The 20,740-nt window shown below is 40.9% G+C and overlaps 1 protein-coding gene across 1 annotated transcript in view; it reads right to left on the bottom strand.

Annotated features, from left to right (window-relative positions):
* The window catches only part of FAM149A (family with sequence similarity 149 member A), a 37,114-nt gene extending 19,773 nt beyond the window's left edge, over positions 1-17,341 (bottom strand). Inside the window, exon 1 of the mRNA XM_052779894.1 lies at positions 17,031-17,341. Within this exon, the coding sequence (XP_052635854.1) occupies positions 17,031-17,341 (311 nt within the window). The remainder of the gene's footprint in view (positions 1-17,030) is intronic.
* Positions 17,342-20,740: the final 3,399 nt, after the last annotated feature.

Below are 20,740 nucleotides of genomic sequence, written 5' to 3'. Positions count from 1 at the left end.
TGCAGATACAAAGTTATCAATCACTTATTTTTTTAATCCTTGCATTGAGGGTAACAATTATGGACATTATATAACTAATTATCCTACAAAATCACTACCACGAGGAAGACTGACATCCACAGTAACTCTTTGTACCCCAGCTGGCTGCTGTGGTCACCTCAGCCTCCTCCCCCTTCAATATGCCTTACAACTTCCAGTTCAAAACATTTAAAAAAATGCATTTCCAGAACTCCAGTTTTGCGTTACCTCCAGAAGCACAAAACGTTGAAGGCAGCACTGGCTGTTAGTTCAGCTCCACAAAAGATATCAGAAGGGAAACACATAGCACAAATATGGCAGTGGGATAGATTTTTCTTGCTGAAAAAGTGAAAAGAAGCACATCCACAGTACAGACAAATGAAAGCAAAAAGAAGAATGAAACCCTGTGATCTTTTTCCCTAAATTCCAAAAGCTTGTGGGACAGCCATTTCCAATAACAGTAAATAGGCACGTAACAACAAAATGTGTTTTAACTGGTTCTACTGCATGTAATTTGTTTCCTTTAAAAGCAACATTCATAGCACAGAGTCAATGCACAAAAATAATCCTATACTAGGGTGAATTAACCTCAGTCAAACTGTTGTGCATGCTGTTTATTTCAGGCTGCTCCAAGTCATTACATTTCCTTACAGGAGAGAAAATAACAGTCTCAAACAAAACTGTGTCAAAATAAAGGAAAATATAAGGCTGCTCGTGAGTTTGAATGATGTCAAAAAGGGATATTGACTGAAATGGAGCAAAATAAGAACACAAAACAGGAAGAGGGAAGGCCTGAGCAAATGAAGCAGCATGTATCTTTAGTCGAATTTTAAGGTCTTTTGGTTTGTATTTGTTTACTGTAAAGGGGCATGGGGGGGGTAGAGCCTTGTGGGCAGTAAAACGGTCTTAAATTTGGTCCATCTTACATTTATATATTAATTGCAAGAAGCATTTGATTTTTTCCCTCCCTCTTTCTGGAAGCAACACACAAAATTTGTCTAGTTGCTTAGATCAAAAAGGGATAAATATAATATGCCAGCTAAGCACAGAAGTTTCACAGTTGTGTTTAAAGGTCAAACTGTGCTACAGAATTGCTTATACCATCAACCTCAGAATGCTGTATAAAGGTAAGACAGCCCTTTAGTCTACATTAAAAAGAAGAAGAGGGCATCGGATACAAGGAAAAGCAGACTAAAGAAGAAGAAGTAGTGAGTCTGTATGGACAAAAAGCTTAAATTAAAAAAAAAAAAAGTATTAGAGCTTCAGGTTTCTTTTCCCATTACAAGTCAGGAAAAGCATATCCCATCACACATGAAGGGCTTGATCTGAAGGCATAACAGCAATTTAAAAGAGAAGTTCCAGGCTTAGGAGAACACAAAAGCAAGAGAAATAATGAATATGGAAGGCAAAATGTTTTGAGATTAACTGGGGGGGGGAGAAGGGGGAGACGAGGATATGAAAGAGGGGACCTGACATAAGATGCACAAGCCATTACCTTGCACAGGGTTTTAAAGACTGTCATTGTTTAACCCCAGCCAGCAATTAAGCACCTCACAGCTGCTCGCTCATTCACCCTGCCACCCAGCAGGATGGGGGAGAGAATCGGGCTAAGAAAAAAAAGTAAAACTCATGGGTTGAGATAAAGACAGTCTAATAGGACAGAAAAGGAAGGGAAAATAATAATAATAACAATAATAGAATATACAAAACAAGTGACACACAAGACAATTGCTCACCACCCACTGACTGATGCCCAGCCAGTCCCTGAGCCACGGTGCCCCCCTGCCAACTCCCCCCAGTTTATATACCGGGCATGAAATACGGTATGGAATAACCCTTTGGCCAGTTTGGGTCAGCTGTCCCAGCTGTGTGCCCTCCCAACTTCTTGTGCACTCCCAGCCTCCGCTGGCAGGGCAGTATGAAAAGCTGGAAAGTCCTTGACATAGTATGAACACTGCTTAACAACAACTAAAACATCAGTGTGTTATCAACATTATTCTCATCCTAAATCCAGAATGCAGCACTATACCAGCTACTAAGAAGAAAATTAACTTTATTCCAGCCAGGACAAAGACAAAGAGCTTGAAGGTGGTATGTGACATCAGAGTTCTCGATGGAGATAGGACACATCATGTAATCATTGGCAGATTATTTACACATCTAATTTGAAATCTAATTAAAGAGGATGAAAATCAGGAATGCTAGATAGAAAGGTGTCCTCCAAAGTCGGGAAGAAAAGCTGAAATGGAAATAAACAACAGACTTTGAAAGCCCTCACTTTTCCTCTCCAGAAGAAGCTCCAGAAGCCCCACAGTGTGGCATCCTTCAAGTGTTGCGTCCAACTCACCTCATCTCTCCCCTCTAAAAAGAAGGGGATGTAAAACATGTCATGTTTTATAAAGGTTTACCTCATGTTTTACAGATTTTGGCCTTGGAACATAGGTTTTAGCCTTGGGAGCTCCTTCCACCACCTCTGTGTACTCACACACACATACGAACCCTTTTATTTTAGTCACTCCTAGCTGTAATTGTTACCTAAGTAATGCAAGAACATAAGAAATGTCCTACCGGATCAAAGTGATAGTCCCTTCACTCCAATATTTTGTGTGACAGCAGCAACAGAACATACTATTTAGCACATAAATCTGGCCATTATCTATAGCGTATTTCTTCCTTCTCCAGCAGTATCCAACCATCATGGGTTAACAGATGTTGTGAAAGTACATCCCTGCCCAGTCCTTTCACATCCGTTTAGGACTTCCCATCCAGCATTTTCTTGAACACTTTTCCATACCTGCTGATACTGTTTGCCTCTACAACCTCTTGTTGTAACAAATTCCAGAAGTTACCGCCCACTCTGTTTAAAAAAAAAAAAAAAAAAAAAAAAAAAAACAGAAAAAAAGAAAATAGAGCAGTGTATCTTTTTCCCTAAATTGTTCAGACTAACCTACTAGTTTTCCATGCACGCCCTCTAATTCTAGTATTGCAGCATCTCGTGAGTAACAGGTTCTCGTCCTGGTCGTCCATCATACTACATCCACAGTTCTGTAAGCATCACACCTGTAGCAACCACATCCTGAGCCTCCTCCTCTCAAAACTGGAGAGTCTGACTCCATAATCTCTCTCCTGAAGGCAGGTAGTTAGTCCCCACTCAACACATCCCAGCTGCCTTTCTTGAGATGTGACACCAGAACTGCATGCAGCACACAAAATGTAGTACACTGCAGCGGAATTATGCTTTCCATTCTGCTCCTGATGAGGAACAAGATTTTATTGCTTTTTCTGGATACCACCATACACCGAGGCAATCGTTCACAGAGCTGCCAAAGTCATTGCCAAGATGTCATTTCTGAGTCAGAACTGCCAGTTTTGAGGTCAGTATTACGTAAGGTAGGTTTTGATTATTATCCCCCTAAATACATTACTTTCGTTTATCCACTCCTAAGCTCACCTCCCACCTTTCCCTACGTTCGCTCAGTGAAAAGACTGAGACCAAGAGTTAAATTTTGTGCAGACTTTTTGGGTTTTGGAAGGCTTGTTTATCATTGCAATCACAAGAAACAGTCACTGGTCACCCTCCCCACCCCTACCAAATTATACAAAAAAACCCACAATACCAACTGCATTCTCTAAACCAAGCCCTTTCTTCCTCCCTTCCCACCAAGACAATGATAATTTTATGGATAACTAATTGAGAAGAAATATTATTATTACTAATAATAATACTACTTCCACCACTCTAAGTTGGAACTGGAAAGTGTTATAAAAGGAGATGCCAAAAGGCATTCAACCAGAGGAGTTTAGAAAAGTCAACGAACAGAGAAAAATACTAACTTTACTATCTATCATACATGCTCATGAGACCTCTCTAACAGATGGGTAAAAGTCTATTCTGTAGCCACAGCCTCTGATAATAAATATTTATTACACATTGCTCCATTGCCAGCAAGGTATAATATCCTAATCTCTAATAAATCTGCTGCCTTGTTGTCTAAGAGAATTAATTTTCTCAGATCTCCAATCTTCTTTACATGTTCTTTACTATTTTGGAAGTATGATTTGTAAGAAATGTAAATATACTAAATGCATCATATTCTCATACCATGACATGCTTTATCTTATAACCTGACACCATTCATTTCATTCATATTCTCACTTTCTGCTGGTTGTTCCATCCCACACTTAGTTTGTAAAACCAAGAGATAACTATTATTTGTATGACAGATTTATAGAAAACTTTTATATGACTGAGACTATTAAAAAAAATCAAAATATAATCTCTCTCTAGCATAAAAGTATACATCTGTGGGAAGAAATTGATTTTGAAATCACACCATCCTTTCCTACACTGCTTTGGGACAATTACCATGGGAGCCTATGTCTTACTCTTCTTTGAAGTAATATAGGGAACAGAAGATGTTACTCCACAAATCCAGCCTGCTTAAATATTCCTCTGCGAAGGGTTACTCCCACCACAGTGCCCACCTCTCAGGAACATTTTCATGGAAGTGAATAAACCACTCCTGCTCACTATGTTGTTCACAGAGCAGAATGTACAACTTCATTACAAACGACACTGAGTTATCGTCACTGCACAAAAGGGCGCTTCCACATGTCCCCCAGCTAATGCTGCTCCATCTGTGGAGCAAGGAAGAAACAGACATGACATGATTACTTTCTGCATCAACAATAAACAATATCCCAGGCATGTGATGCAGCACTGTAGTTGAACATTTACACCACAGAAAGTACAAAGTTCATAGGAAATACACACATCCTTTTCCCTCTGGGTCAGGTAGTCATCTGTCCAACTTGGTTGCAGTCAACCATGGTACTCTCTCCCTGTATTGCTTGACAAATCAGATTTTTTTAAACAGACTCAGAGGACCTTTAAGAAGATAAAAGCACTTTTACCCTCTTGTAATAACTTCAGTAACCACAGACTGTCATGTATGACAGACAGTATTGAACATCGTTGGCAGATCCTAGAGGAGGCGTATCTGAAGACTCTGCTGTGACGACAGTGCTCAGGGCTAGGCATACTTACATGTGGTTAATACAACAGCACCGAATTCTTCCTTCAGCAGTCTGGACCTTTTATGAGACAGATCCAGTGACTTTTGCAGCTGTTGAAAGCAGTCAGTTTGGCTCAGCCCTTAATTACTTATTGCAGCAATACAAAGGAAATCAAAGTAGGTGACAACAATGCCTGTTCCTGCTTACAATCCCTATTCCTCAGCTTTCTCAAAGTTAAGACAATTGTGGCATATCTTGAAAAGTCATCCCTGGAATACTTTATCTGAGGTAACCCCAGTAGGTGCACAGTAAATGAAGCAGAATCATGAGAAATTTAACAGATCTTCCATCTAGTTTTCCACAGAAAATTATTTTAAGACAGCTATAATACCCGTTTGACCTGTTTGCTTAGAAATGACATGGCTCAATGAGGGCAAGAAAAAAAAAATCTGCGTTGGAAGGTGGTATAGCAAACATTTACCTTCTAAGCTTCTAGGAATACAACAACTTTACCATTGTCATTACTGAACATGCCAAAGGCTTGATAGCTATCAAAGATACACCCCCAAAAATGATAGCACATATCTTTGTTGATAAGTTTCACTCCAGACCCAGAGATGATCTTCATTTTGCTCTCTTATCTATTAATGAGCATTGTCAAAAGCACTTCAGTGCTTTCAGTCATCTTGGTCATTGTTCAACAAAGTATAGACTTTACCTGAAGCTTGAAAATACAAACATTTATCAAAGTTTTTCTACTGTTAGCATTTAATCATACCACCTGATTGGGCCCTTCCTTTTTCAGAAATGGCACTTACTATCTTTGAAGCTATATATGGGTTACTGATGCTTTGATGATTAGACTACCCTGGGAGCATTCATACAGTTGAAATGTTAGTGAGTTTTCACATGACAATCTTTTTGATCTGACCAAATTAGCATAATTTGCCACAATGTAAATTTTCTTCATATGTAGCTAAAAATCTTTTCCTAAATAACTGTAAAAGCCACACTTGGTTCAAAAAGAATATAGCTTTGGAATACGTTGCCTTCAGCTCCAGAAAGGAGGTAATCTTGAAAGACTTTGGAACATCATTGCTCATCAGTGCAATGCAGCTGGTCAACATACATCCTCATTATCTCATGATAACACCTCCATGACCATGGTCTAGTGTCGTGGTTTAACCCCAGCCAGCAACTAAGCACCACACAGCTGCTAACTCACTCCCCCCCACCCAGTGGGATGGGGGAGAAAATCAGGAAAAGAAGTAAAACTCGTGGGTTGAGATAAGAACGGTTTAATAGAACAGAAAAGAAGAAACTAATAATGATGATGATAACACTAATAAAATGACAACAGCAATAATGAAAGGATTGGAATGCACAAATGATGCGCAGTGCAATTGCTCACCACCTGCCGATTGACACCCAGCTAGTCCCCGAGCGGCGATCCCCCCGCCCCCACTCCCCCCAGTTTATATACTTGGCATGACGTCCCATGGTATGGAATACCCCATTGGCCACTTTGGGTCAGGTGCCCTGGCTGTGTCCCCTCCCAACTTCTTGTGCCCCTCCAGCTTTCTCCCTGGCTGGGCATGAGAAGCTGAAAAATCCTTGACTTTAGACTAAACACTACTTAGCAACAACTGAAAACATCAGTGTGTTATCAACATTCTTCTCATACTGAACTCAAAACATAGCACTGTACCAGCTACTAGGAAGACAATTAACTCTATCCCAGCTGAAACCAGGACATCTAGGTAGGCAAATGGCCTCCAGGAAGACTGTGATTTGATCTTCTATCTCAGTTTTGGGGAACAATTGCATTAACGGCTAGACAAAAAAAAATAAATAAAAAAGTCTTGGCCAGCAGTATAAGAGAAGGCCCCACTGCAGCTCAGAACTACCACTCCTCTTTGCTTCCTCCAGGTAGCAGCATGTTCTCTCAGAACCTGAATCCCAGAGCACCGAGGTTCCTCACTGCTTGCCTGCATCACCATCTGCAGCTTGTTAGTCCTCTGTGGCAGCCTTCTGCACACAGCATTTGCTAGCTGCGCTCAAAATCACCTCTTTTACCTAAGACCTGCTTCTCCTTAGGGTTAAGGTCTTCACTTGTGTATTGGGTTTGCATGGCAACATTTTGGTAGCGGGGGAGACTATAGGGGTGGCTTCTGTAAGAAGCCGCTAGAAGCTTCCCCCATGTCCAACAGAGCCAATGCCAGCCAGCTCCAAGACGGACCCACCGCTGGCCAAGGCCAAGCGCATCAGCGATGGTGGTAGTGCCTCTGTGATAACAGATTTAAGAAGGGAAAAAAGTTACTGTGGCACAGAAACTGCAGCCAGCGAGAGTAGTGAGAATATGTGAGAGAAACAACCCTGCAGACTCCCAGGTCAGTGAAGCAGGAGGGGGAGGAGATGCTCCAGGCACCGGAGCAAAGATTCCCTGCAGCCCATGGGGAAGACCATGGGGAGGCAGGCTGTCCCCCTACAGCCCATGGAGGTCCACGGTGGAGCAGATATCCACCTGCAGCCCGTGGAGGACCCCACGCCGGAGCAGGGAGGTGCCCGAAGGAGGCTGTGACCCCGTGGGAAGCCCACGCTGGAGCAGGCTCCTGGCAGGACCTGTGGACCTGCAGAGAGAGGAGCCCACGCTGGAGCAGGTTTTCTGGCAGGACTTGTGACCCCACAGGTGACCCACGCTGGAGCAGTCTGTGCCTGAAGGACTGCAGCCTGTGGAAGGAACACACGCTGGAGCAGTTGATGAAGAACTGCAGCCCGTGGGAAGGACCCACACTGGAGAAGATCATGGAGAACTGTCTCATGTGGGAGGGACCCCGTGCTGGAGCAGGGGAAGAGTGATGAGTCCTGCCCCCAAGGAGGAAGGAGCAGCAGAGACAACGTGCGATTAACTGACCGCAACCCTCATTCCCCGTCCCCCTGCACCGCTGGGGGGGTAGGTGGAGAAAACAGGGAGTGAAGCTGTGGCCGGGAAGAAGGGGGGGGGGGGGAAGGTGTTTTAAGATTTGGTTTTATTTCTCACTATGCTACTCTGATTTGATTGGTAATAAATGAAATTAATTTTCTGCAAGTTGAGTCTGTTTTGCCCATGATGGTAATTGGTTGAGTGACCTCTCCCTGTCCTTATCTCGACCCACGAGCCCTTTGTTATATTTTCTCTCCCCTGTCCAGCTGAGGCGGGGTGTGATAGAGCAGCTTTGGTGGGCACCTGGTGTCCAGCCAGGGTCAGCACACCACAACTTGTTATTGCATCTGGAGTGAAGAAAAATAAGAAATAAGCAGACGTAAATTTTTTTTTAAACCACTGACAACACACAGAGCAGCAGCACACATATAGTATCCTTCTGCATCTTCAGGGCTACTTCTAAAGAGGTGGAATAAGGGAAAAACAGGCCATTTTTAATACAATAACAATACATGTACATAGAACACAGCATCTTAGGTGGCTATTTGTACTATATACACTTAAGCGGAATGCCTACTATTAGGCATTTTCATTGAATCCTGAAATAGATTTAAGGCTTTAGCAACCATAACCTGTTTTGAGTTCTGCTCCTATCTTTACAAGATGGACTAACAATAAACTGTTCTAATTTTAAAGATAGGCTTATTTGCATATAGTCATTTTATTCTTCTGCAAATTTTGAATGCATTTCAAAATTATAAAGCCTTTTTAAACTTATTTCTAATCTTGGTTCACTGTCAAAATGTAAACACAAGTATATTTGGTTCTAGGAAACAAACAATTTCTGAGAGCAAGATATGCATGTTAAGTACCTCTTCTATTTATAGAAGTAAATCTGACTTTTTAATATAAATTATGAATTAACATTAAGGAAAATACTATCATCTTAATTAACTGCAATAATAAAGAATGCTAATTAGCATCTTAGAGAAGGTGTTTTATTTCTTTGGATCTGATAAGAGGCATTTACTGCTGCAGGATCAAGTGTCTGTGAACAGACAGACAGGGAGTAGCACCCTAAAAAAAACACTTGGAAGTGGTCCACAAGACTTTCCCTGTATATTCTTGTTACCAATGTATATTTGGAAATTCAGTTAATATCTTTTTATAACAGATTTCCTTCATGACCATAACATCAGAGAGATCAGAACATTTTTTTCCATTCTGTTCATTAATCTCTGAAGAAAACTGGACATATAATAAATCATTCAGAAGAGGTGCAGAACTTCTTCTCTGAACACTGAATTTTTTTTTAAAAAAAAAAAGTCTTTGAAATGTTGTATAGCAACAGCTCTACAGTACCGAGTGAAGCAAAGCAAGCGTGAGGAGACCTTAGTCTGTATATGCTCAGGTATACTAAGTACCTTTCTCCTTCCTCTGGGACCACAGACACCCCTGGCTTGAGATGTCAAGATGTCACATCATGACTCTAAAAGCTTCTGTAGCCCAACAGACTTGAGGACCTGAAACTTCTCCTTTACCCTTGCTATAGCGTGACTTCCATGGTGTCTGGAAGAAAGGCACAACTGAAAAACAAAGAAACAACTCTTCATCTATCCCACAACCTCAACGCCTTTCCTTCAAAAAAAGTGAGATCATAAACTATTTAAGGCTTGTTTTGGCTTTCATTACAAAAATACCTTTTATGTTGAAACTTCCAGATTTCATTAAGTTTAAAGATCACTATACCCACTACATAAAGCAACATGATCTTACATGATCTCCTTATAATATAAACAATTTTCATTTCAAGCAATTAAGTTGTTTAATAGTCTGTTTTAAATATCTTACAGAATTTTGCAGTGAGGTCAAGACATTTAGTTTACAATGTTAAAAAAGATAACCACTGCATCTAGTCTCCTGTTTACATGATCAAAACTGTACTTTCACTTTTGTTCACTTAAACTACCAGATAATGTTCAATACTCTATTTCATCTGCTAGGTTGCCATTAACATTCAGTATAAAACATCAGCAAGTGCTCCAATACTCTGCCAAAATATTACACAGCAGAAGCCTCTCCCTCCAATTCCGTAGCCATGAGCAACAAAAATAAGGATACAACTGAAATGCTGCTGGTACTGTGTACACATCTCTTCCAGTGCTTATCTCAAGCACTAATCAATCTTGCAGCAAGTTCCCAGAGCAGCATGTCCTTATTCCAATGTTTTGCTTTCATATCTTTCACATATTTTAAAGCACAAGTGCTCGCTATGTAAATATGCTGAAATAGAGGTGTATCAGCTAGAGCAGAGGGATTACACACTGATGATGGGCAGTGTTCAGTCAGGTAATCTCCTGCTGCACATCATAAGAAATTCCTCAGGTACACTGCCACTTTCGGATTATTAAGAAGAGCCATCAAGTCACTGTGCTAATCCTCTATTCCTTGCTGGCTCCAGCCTGTGGGACATGATGCCACTACATCACCCAGCAGCTAAGCAGCTTTCACCTCACGTTAGCACCTATGAACTGAACAGACATGCACAGCAGCATTCAAGCGCTGTGTCCATACAGAGGTCAACAAAGACATTTCTTTTTAACATAGGAAGAAAAAAAAAATTATGTACATTATGACATACACTTTAATTTCAGGTTATAGAAAGATAATAAAGAAACCAAATTAAATTAAAGGGTTAAAGAATTAATTAAAACCTCTGGTAACTGTTGAGATAAGAAGATGTTTTTTAGACAGTAGATAGAAAGACAATAACCAATCTATCCAGAGGAATCTACATGGCCAAGAGAGGATGTATTTTGAAGACTATTAGTTCAGCACACCTAGTCAGAAGAGACAAGAGTAAGGATGTAAAAACTATCACTCATTCAGAAAGTGTTGTGAAAGGGAATGAGTAGGAGGAAGAGGGGGAATAACATGAAAAGGAGAAGAAAACAATGGAGAGAACGAAAGCCACTAGAAATATGTTGTAAAATAAAAAGCAAGACAAAAGGTTTGGGTTCTTTGTGTCATGTTTTAATTCTTCTATATTAAGCCATGTGCATAGTGTAACCATGTGCATAGTAACCCGTAATAAACATTCCATAGGGATTTACATGATGGTGTAGAAAAGTTCCCAATATGCTCTTTGTAAAGAGCTGGAACGCAGTCATGTCATTAAAAATATTAAAATAGTCAATCAGTATGACTTTGGGCAATTGGTCACATTAAATATTCTTATTGGAGTGCGTCTTTTTTGGTTACAAACCAGACATGCTTTGTAAATATATGTTGAACTCCAAACATGCATTCTCTAAAACTGAACACAGGGCTTGCTTGTGCTTCTTCTCAGCAGCTATGTGTTATTTAATGTTTTACTTCTGCACTGCTTAGGTAGTTGCGACACATTTTAGCAAGTGACAAGTACAGGTTATTGTAGCTATGCTGATGATTTGAGACAGAACTTGTTCAACCTTGACATACATAATCCTGTATTTTTAACTGACTAAAACTGTGAAATACTTTTATGTGTGCTTCTGTTTTATTTACCAATGGACAGTTATTTGCTGACCATACAGCTGAATGCTGTGTTTCATTTTGCCTCACTGTAAAGATTTCTGTCTGGAAGAAAACACTGTAACAATATTCTCAGAGATCATTAAACTGTCTTATTGCAACATAACTCAAGCTTTGTTCAAAGCATGCTATTTAGGATTTATCCCTTACAGTTTATAGAAAAAAAAGAATTTACTAAAAACATTCCAAACTCTCTGAATGGAGTATAAAGTATGTGTGCATATATATATATATATATATTTTAGCAAAAATGCTGAAAAGCTTTACACATTAATCCTCACATAGTTCCAGAGCTTTTAAGAGCTATTTAGAACGTGTTTTTGTAAAAAATACAGGGGTAAGAGAAGAAGAAGAAAAAAAATATTTTTAGCAATTGCCTCCTGTATTGGTTACTTAAGAATTCCCCTTCAGAAGAAATTATCTGGTAAAAATAATGTGTGCCAATTTGTGTGCATTATGAAGATGTGTTTTCAACTGAAGGAGTCAAAACAGCACAGAAATCCCCACCCCTATTATCCATACAGCGTACATGTACACCCACGCACAAGTACACATTCACATCACTTCAAAAATTTTCCAACAACATTATGGCAACAGCTAGAAAGGACTGATTCATTTAGTCCCAAATTCAGTATTTTGCAAAAACAAGAAATCTCTAATTCCTTTAGAACTTGATCAAGCTGACAGGAGTGATCTCGCCACTGAAAAAAAAACCATGAACTTCCAACAAAGTACTGCGGGATCCAAGAATCTTCTACCTTATCAGAAATATCAGGAAAAAAAAAAAATACTGATCTGCTGCCACTACGGGCCAAAGCTAAACTAAAAAGTGTAACTCCACAAACAATTGCACACTGAACTCTACACTGACGAGCAATAAAAAAACATTATAGACACATTATAAAATAGAATTTATTTCTAGCCCACCAACTCACAAGATTTTAGAGCAATTCACAATCACAGTTAAGAGTACAACATGGGCCCAGGGCCCTTCTTCTCCTTTCCATGGCTAACGCTAGTGATCCCACTCACTGAGCACTGAATCAGAAATAAAATGCCTGGTTGTAAACATACCACCTTAGTTTCCTGTAAACAACACAGACTAATATTAAATGTACACAAGAATAAGTTCTTAGCATCTGAAAGCAACAAAAGCACTTGGAGGAAAATTGGGGTTCTTTGGTTTTAGCTTTTTTTTTTTTTTTTGACATTTATTCTCTAGCTGATCAGCTACTTCCTGGAAACTTCATAAGACTTCACCAAAAAACTTAATGTTACATATAATATTATAAAATGTTAGGAATTATTTTTAGTTCCATCCATCTAGAGGAATATTCACTTCCATAGTACCATGTAAAATTAAAATTTACCTCTAAGCAATTTTATACTTATTTGCAATGAAAAAAATAGACCACGGCAAACTACCACATTACTATATTTACTCTTTTAGATCACTACAACAATGGAAATAAGCAGCTAAGTAACACTGCAATGCTCTATCTAGGTTAGTATGCATTACAGCATGAAAGAGATCTATTGCTTTTAGTGGTTAAAACAGGAGACAGGGAATCCGAGTTTCCATCCTCTTCTGCAGCTCATCAAGTTACTCATACCCGCATTTTCAAAGTTAATCATTTTGAAGGCCAAAGCTTGAGCTACTGAGAAATAAAAGCTAGCAGAAGACAGTGACATTTTTACACCGCAGATAAAGCTACCTTTCTTACACCAAGTTCACAAACACATTTTCCGTGCATTAGAACTATGCTGAAAAGGGGGAGCAGCGCAATTAATTTCTACAAAATATTATCCACTCCTAAAGAACATAACTTAAGCCTTGCCCAGTTTGCCTTTAGATCACCTAAGGGCTATTATCTCCTCTAGTTATTGCAACATGTTAGGATAGCAGCAATAATGTTTCTTAAAAAAGAAATCTATGTATCTTGGTGCCACCACCATATTGTGGTAGAGTGTAGCATAAGGCGTCTTATTATACTCCCAAGGAATTTCATGTTCTTATGTGGCAGAACATATTTTTTCAAACAACAGTGATAAGAGGGGATTTTTTTCTCCATTTGAAGAAAAAGAGATTTATTCATTACCACTCTTTCAATTTGATTAGAAGGATATGAAATCACTATGTAAATAAACAGTAAAATCTTACAAAGTACTACTATAGTTTAGCCCTAGACAGTATTAGGATCAGTTGTCGGTAGTTGCAGAGCTCAGAAAATTCAGAGTACCTGGGAAAGATAGGAAGAAATCAGTGCCAGATTTCCACTATTTTGCGCTCTCAGTGTATTTTGATTGCTATCAACTTCTCAGCACCTAAGAAAAAAATAGTAAGACATAAAATAGATCCTTTCATTTGTTGACCAGTTACTCCTAGTGAAATGGCTATTAATGAAAGTACACTTGCCATTGATAATGTCTTCTAAAACATTTTAAACAGCAATAAAACTTGTCACAGAGGAACTTTCTTTGGGTAAGCAAAAGCTTCCTATGTGTAACTACCAATAATATAGTATCATATTCTGTAACTCACAAATTCAAATCTGAACTCTAGACAAGGAATACTGAAGTTTTCAATATTTAATTAAGATGCTTGTTCTAAAAGCTTAAGTGGAACCAACTAATTAAAAAATGCTAATGTGGAGGTATAGACTTTCCTTGTCGAAGTGATGTATCTTATTCCTTCTACATCTTTCTGGTTTGGTTTTGTTTTTTTGAAGACAGACAATACCTTATCAGAATAAGCTTGACTGCTATGAATAAAATATTTGAAATGCCACCATGCATACGAAAGTATAAGAGTTAGGGGATAATTAGGGGATATCAGTTAGAAGTGTTTCAACAGCAAGCCGAAATAATAATTTTGCTGCATACAACCAGTTTTAATGTCATAGGGTTTATTCTTCATCCCAATATAACCAATTAGTTTGTCTTCAGAGTGAATTTCATCCTTTTATTTTTTGTAATGATAAAAGTCATCAGCACTTCAACAGGAATACTGGCTCACACAGCATTATACTTGGCTTTATTTTTGGTACTGTCCAGGTTTCGGCTGGGATAGAGTTAATTGTCTTCCTAGTAGCTGGTATAGTGCTATGTTTTGGGTTCAGCATGAGAAGAACGTTGACAACAAGCTGACATTTTCAGTTGTTGCTAAGTAGTGTTTAGTCTAAAGTCAGGGATTTTTCAGCTTCTGATGCCCAGCCAGCAAGAAGGCTGGAGGGACACAAGAAGTTGGGAGGGGACACAGCCAGGGCACCTGACCCAAATGGCCAAAGGGGTATTCCATACCATGTGACATCATGCCCAGTATATAAACTGGGGGGTAGTTGGCCAGGGGGCGGGGGGCAGATCGCTGCTCGAGAACTAACTGCGCATCGGTCAGCAGGTGGTGAGCAATTGCATTGTGCATCACTTGTTTTGTATATTCCAATCCTTTTATCATTACTATTATCATTTTATTATTATTATCAGTATTATTATTTTCTTCCTTTCTGTCCTATTAAACTGCCTTTATCTCAAACCATGAGTTTTACTTTTTTTCTGATTCTCTCCCCCATCCCACTAGGTGTGGACGAGTGAGCGAGTGGCTGCATGGTACTTAGTTGCTGGCTGGGGTTAAACCACGACAGGTACTAAAAAAAAGGAACAACTAGTGGGAAGTTATAGGCAAACAACCCTGATTTGGTTCTGGTATTACTTATATAAAGCATCAAATACCTTCTAAATAGAGCCCTGTCAATACACTTCAAACCAGATTAACCACCCTGTTCCAGAAAGGCTACTATTCTACACAAATGCAGAAAAAGTTTAAGCCTGAAAAGGCTTATGATTTATTCCAAAACAAAACCAAATGCATTAGATGGGAGTAGGAGGCAATAAAAGAAGCACATCTGGGAGAGTTTGTGTTCCTACTTGTATTATTTTCACACTGTCACATAGCTTAGTTATCTCGCAATTATAATATTTCAATTCATTTACTATTTGCTAAAATAAATTTATCAATATCTAGAGAAAAGTATGTATTTACAAATATGTATTGTCAATGGTTATCCAGGAAAAAACAATCTAAAGCACCTTTACATGCTGCTGACATTGGGACTGGCAGTTACAGCTCAGAAAGCAATCCTGGAGTCTTCATCGACTCAATACACAGGGACAACCAAAGCCACCAACAGAACACTGGTCCACATGAGGAAGGATACCGAGACAGAAATGGAAAGCATCACTTAGCTGCTGCGTAAAACCTTATTGTGTCCACAAACAGAATACTGTGTGCAGTTCTCATCCCGGCATCTCAAGAAAGACATACTGGAGTAAGAGAAGGGCTACAAACGTGATTAAGGGAATATAGAGACTTCAGAAGGAAGGCTAAAAACGCCGGGACTTGGAGAAGGCTAACAGATGATGTGCTCAAGGTTTACAAAATCATAGAAGAGGTAGATAAATTAGAAGATGAATGAATGATTACTATACCTTGCAACAGAAGAACTAGAGACACCCCTTGACATCGGCAGATCGGTTTAAACAGGTGTAAGAGAAAAAACACTTCCCGCCCTCTCCCAAAACAGAGCAGTCAGTGACTTTCAAGACATTGTTGCTACTAAAGCTCACAGAAGCAAACACTACTAGCAAGTTCAAAAACAGGTCAGCCACATTCACAGACATCAGGCCCATAAACCGATTACAAAAGGACTAAATAGGTGCCTACCTTCTAACATACCTACTCTAATGACCACGGACGGTGAGCAATAAGCACAATTTCTCTGCCCAGGGAAGAGCTAGAGACTGGTTCAGAAGGTCAGAGGACTATCATTTAAATATTATGCTAAAAGGAAACCAAACTAAAAGTAGAGGTTCTAAAATCCATCTGAAAGTTTAACAGCCTACTAGAGGGATTTCAGTCCTAAAGAGTTAAAAACTTAACTTTCTGAAATACATTCATTCCTATTGACACCTGACAAAATATTAACATTTTTCTGACTGTCAGTAATATCAAAGACTAGCATAGTTTAGTACTACAGAGGCAGCAATTATAGACGTTCACGTAATATATACAGTAGCCTTTTTTTTCGGTAAGAGTACAAACTACTCGACCGATAGAGTAACGCAACTATTACTCACTTTAGTAAGCTCTTCTGCTTTACACATGCTAAGAAACCACTCTCGGCTTTGCTATACCTTTCCTTTAGCAAAGTACCACCAACTGAATCCTAGAGCACACAAGCTTAACGGGCCTCTTTCACCTTCAGCAAAACCTAAGTATTTTCAAGGTGTAGCTTGAAGATTAAAGACCGAAGCACCCCAACAAAGTTTCACACCCGTTACTGACCCGTTCGATTTTTACAGGGCAGTGACTGAACACGTCTGCTGTGATGCACAGCTGCAAGCTCAGGACGGACTTCGATACAGCTCGTACACCTGCATGCGGTATCGTTACCCCCCCCAACCACACACAAGCCCCCCGGGTTTTCGGGGGTCGCGCACTCACGCGGGGCGCCGGGGGCCGCAGGCCGTCTCCGCGCCCTCGCTCTCGGCTGCCGCCTCCTCCCCGATGTCGGGCAGGGTGATGAGCAGCGCCTTGGCGCCCGGCCGCCCCCCGGCCTCCCTGTCCGCCGCGCCGGGCGCCGGGCGCGGGGGCCGGCCGCCCGCTCCCCCCGGCGGCACCGCCCTGCCCGGGCCGCAGCCCCCGCCCGACGGCGGGCGCGGGCCGGGGGGCGGCGGGGCGCGGGGGCCGGGGGCGGCGGGGGCGCGGCGTAGCCTGGCGAGGAGGGCGTCCGGGTCCGGCGCCGACGCCCTCATGGCGGCGGGGCGGGAGCCCCTTCCCGCCCCCGCAAGGCCGGGGTGGGGGGCGCGGCCGGAGGCCTTCCCGGCGGGAGCCGCCGGCCCGGCGGGCGTTGCTAGGCGAAACAAACCCCGCCGAGGGCGGTGCGTGCCCCGGCGGGGTGCCCGGCGCAGGCAGAAAGCCTGCGAGCCGCCCTCCGCCTGCGCAGCCGGCAGTCGTGCGGAGGGAGAGGCGCAGGGCAGTAACCTGCCGCGGGCTCCGAGCGAAGGAAACGAAGCGTGGCATCTTGCCTTTTAGCCAAAATCCCACCTCACGTCGAGGGGCAGAAGGCAACTCCGCCTGCCAGGGCCGCGGGGCCCCGCCTCGCACCCTTCCTTTGTGCGCAGGAAAGGGTTTTAGGGAAACGGGGAGCGAGACGGACCCAAGCCAGTACCCCTCTTTACACCGCGCCAGGCAACCGCAGAAGGGAGCCCGCGGGCAAAGGCGCTGCCAGCAATCCCAGGCAGCTTGGAGAGCCGTAGAGGGTGTCAGGACCAAAGACCGTGCGCTCTTCTGCTACAAATAGCAGCAGCAGTGGCACAAGCCAGGCAGCTGGAGGCAGATGAGGAGGGGCTGGGGCAAATACCGCAAATACGGGGATGGATGGATGGAGGGATGGATGGAGAGAAGCGAGAGCATGCCAGCAGCAGTTTGGGCACACACTGTAACAGCCGGTATTATAGGCGGGACAAACATTGTATCAGCTCAGAACATGGCAGGTAGCGTGGCCCTTGGCAGCGTCCAAAAGAACAGCACAGGCTGAAGGATAGCACAGCTGCTTTATACGTACGAACCCAGGATCATACATCAAGCAACTAGTTGCACTAGCAACTTAAAGCTGGCAGCTGGCGGTAGACAACAGCCAAGTGTACAATGTGGGGATTTTTATCCCTGCCTTGTCTTCGTAGCACATCAAGGAGTGCAATAAGCTGGCAGAGCAGTGCACGCATGACACCAAGCAGAGGGCTGAGATTTGAAATTGGGATATTTTTGGCCTTTTTTCTTATGAACTGAAATAAATATGTTCTGACCAAACCTTATGGAATAGGTCCACATAAACCTAACAGCAGCACAGTCTGCATTTATTCCTTGCCGTGCCAAAAAGCCTTGGCTGAGCCACAGAGTAGCATAATTGAGCACGTTGTTGTGTAGTATATTTATCCCAGCTGCAGCCCCGAAGCAACCCTGCATGAAGACCTGGAATAGAACCTATTATGAACATCACTGCCTGCAACTTGTTCATTACTCCCTGTCATTCAAGAACCACAGAAACAGTCAGGTTCCACCCCAAATCTACAGACTTGAGTATTCTGCCTTGCTCAAGTCCTTTAGATATTCTGCTTTCAATACAGATAATTCCTCTTTAATCCTAGGTAGTATCTTTGACATTACAACTTTGGAACTATTTTTCATTTATTTGGTATCCAACTCCTCAGTAAATCAGCATAATTTAGTCTGATGCTGCCCCCTGCAAAGAAACTACCCAGCTCAGATACAGACTGTTAATCCCGAAAGCACTTACAACTCTGCGCCACAGTAAACCCATTTACTTACTCTCAGATAATATTGTCAAACAAATGTACAGGAGCAGAGCAGAAGTAGGTAACTTCCAGACAAATAGAAAATTTATATGAAAATTTTAATAAGTATAATTAATTGATCATTACCATTGGCCCTGTGCTTATTGCTTTTGTGGGTTTTTTTAATAACTTTAGTCTAATTCTCATCGTGAGCCTTTATAATGTCTTTTTCTGTTGTAAATTATTTTAAACTGAATGTAGGTACTAAAATAACTGTTTAGAATGCATTATCATATTTTTTATCATTTAAAATTATTTTCACTCAAGTGCAAGTACTTTTAGTTTGTATTCTTAGCTATATTACAAAACTAAGCATCCATAACACATTTTTTCACTGTTCTGAGACCGACTTTGGGGGCATTTGTCGTAACAAGAAAAATCTGTATAGAATTTAGACATGCTGTCATTTGTCGGGGTTTAAGGGCCAGAAAAGACCCATTTGATCATCTAGTCTGATCTCTTGTATCACATTTGACCTCAGCATTTCTCCATGCATTCTCTGCACCTTTATGTCCTTTTTAATATCCATGTGAACTGCTAACATTTTCTAAACAATTTATATTGATGTGGAATGAGAAATTCTGCTACTCTGTGTCATTACAGATTTAGGAAACATAGAAACCCTTTCACATGTTAGTCTTTAAATAAGAGAAAGAGCAACTGACATGGTGCATACCTGGCACCCCATCCTTACCGACTTGCCTCCTCAACTTTCATGGCCTAAGCATGAAGAAAGAATTTGTCACTTCACCTGAAAAGGTTGGAAAGATGAGATGAAAGCATCACAATGGGGATAATCCTATTACTGTAATTAGGGAATCATCATCTATCCCTTCAACTGTAAACAAAGACTTTTTTGTTTTCATTCAGGACTTCCTGAGCAAGTGAAGACAGTCTACACCCCCTTCACTCTTCCAGTGCATGCAAAATCTATTTCATTAATTATTTTTCTCATTTACATTTGTTATCATCATGGGACATACAAACCTATTAAAAACCAACATTTTTCATCTATGCATATAACAAATCATGAGAAAAGCTGCTTAAAATGTTAAGCATTGAACTATCTGAAAGCGGTTTTCTAAGGCAGTTTCTAAAGCATTCTTGGAGTATTGGTGGTATTGAAATTGATAAAGGAAATGCTAGGGGAAAAAAGCAATTTAAAAAGACTCCTGAGCTACTGAAGTATCACACACACCCCTACTAAAAATTGACAAGTTTTATAAGGTCCTTGGAGCAGCAATTAAATATTAACAGAAACACACAAATGACTGTCTAGTGTCTAATTTACAATAAATTGTGCTCAAACATTCCATAAAATTGCAACCAGTTTCAAACATTATGAACATCCTTTCAGAGTACACTTTGCTGGTTCTCAGCTCTCTCCAGATCAGGCTACTAGCCCATTTGTTTGAACCTTCATGCCCTAGCAATTGCCAACTAGCCCATGTTCCTGTAAAGTACGTCAAGGAAAAAACAAACTAGACTAATATATAAGAAATTAAACTACAGAATTCTATCCGATTTCTTTACAAATTCCTTTTGAGCTATCAAAGGCAAAACTATATACAGTCATAAAGAAAAAGGAAACAAAAGATTTGAAATTAATCTACTTTTGAAGTTTTTCTCCCACTCTACCTGTAACTGTAGTCACAGTAGTATTTCTTATACGGTTTAAAACTATTTCTTCTGGGGGGGTTATTTTTTGTTGTTGTTTCACCAATAACAAAGTTTTCAGTAATGAAATTACAGTAGCACCACCTCCCCCACAAAGCTGTCTTCTGGTTATGCTACAGA

Source organism: Harpia harpyja, chromosome 2 (genome assembly GCF_026419915.1).
Source record: "Harpia harpyja isolate bHarHar1 chromosome 2, bHarHar1 primary haplotype, whole genome shotgun sequence".
Taxonomy (NCBI): domain Eukaryota; kingdom Metazoa; phylum Chordata; class Aves; order Accipitriformes; family Accipitridae; genus Harpia; species Harpia harpyja.
The sequence above is the reverse complement of the archived record's forward strand: the minus strand, read 5'-3'. Positions and strand labels throughout refer to the sequence as shown.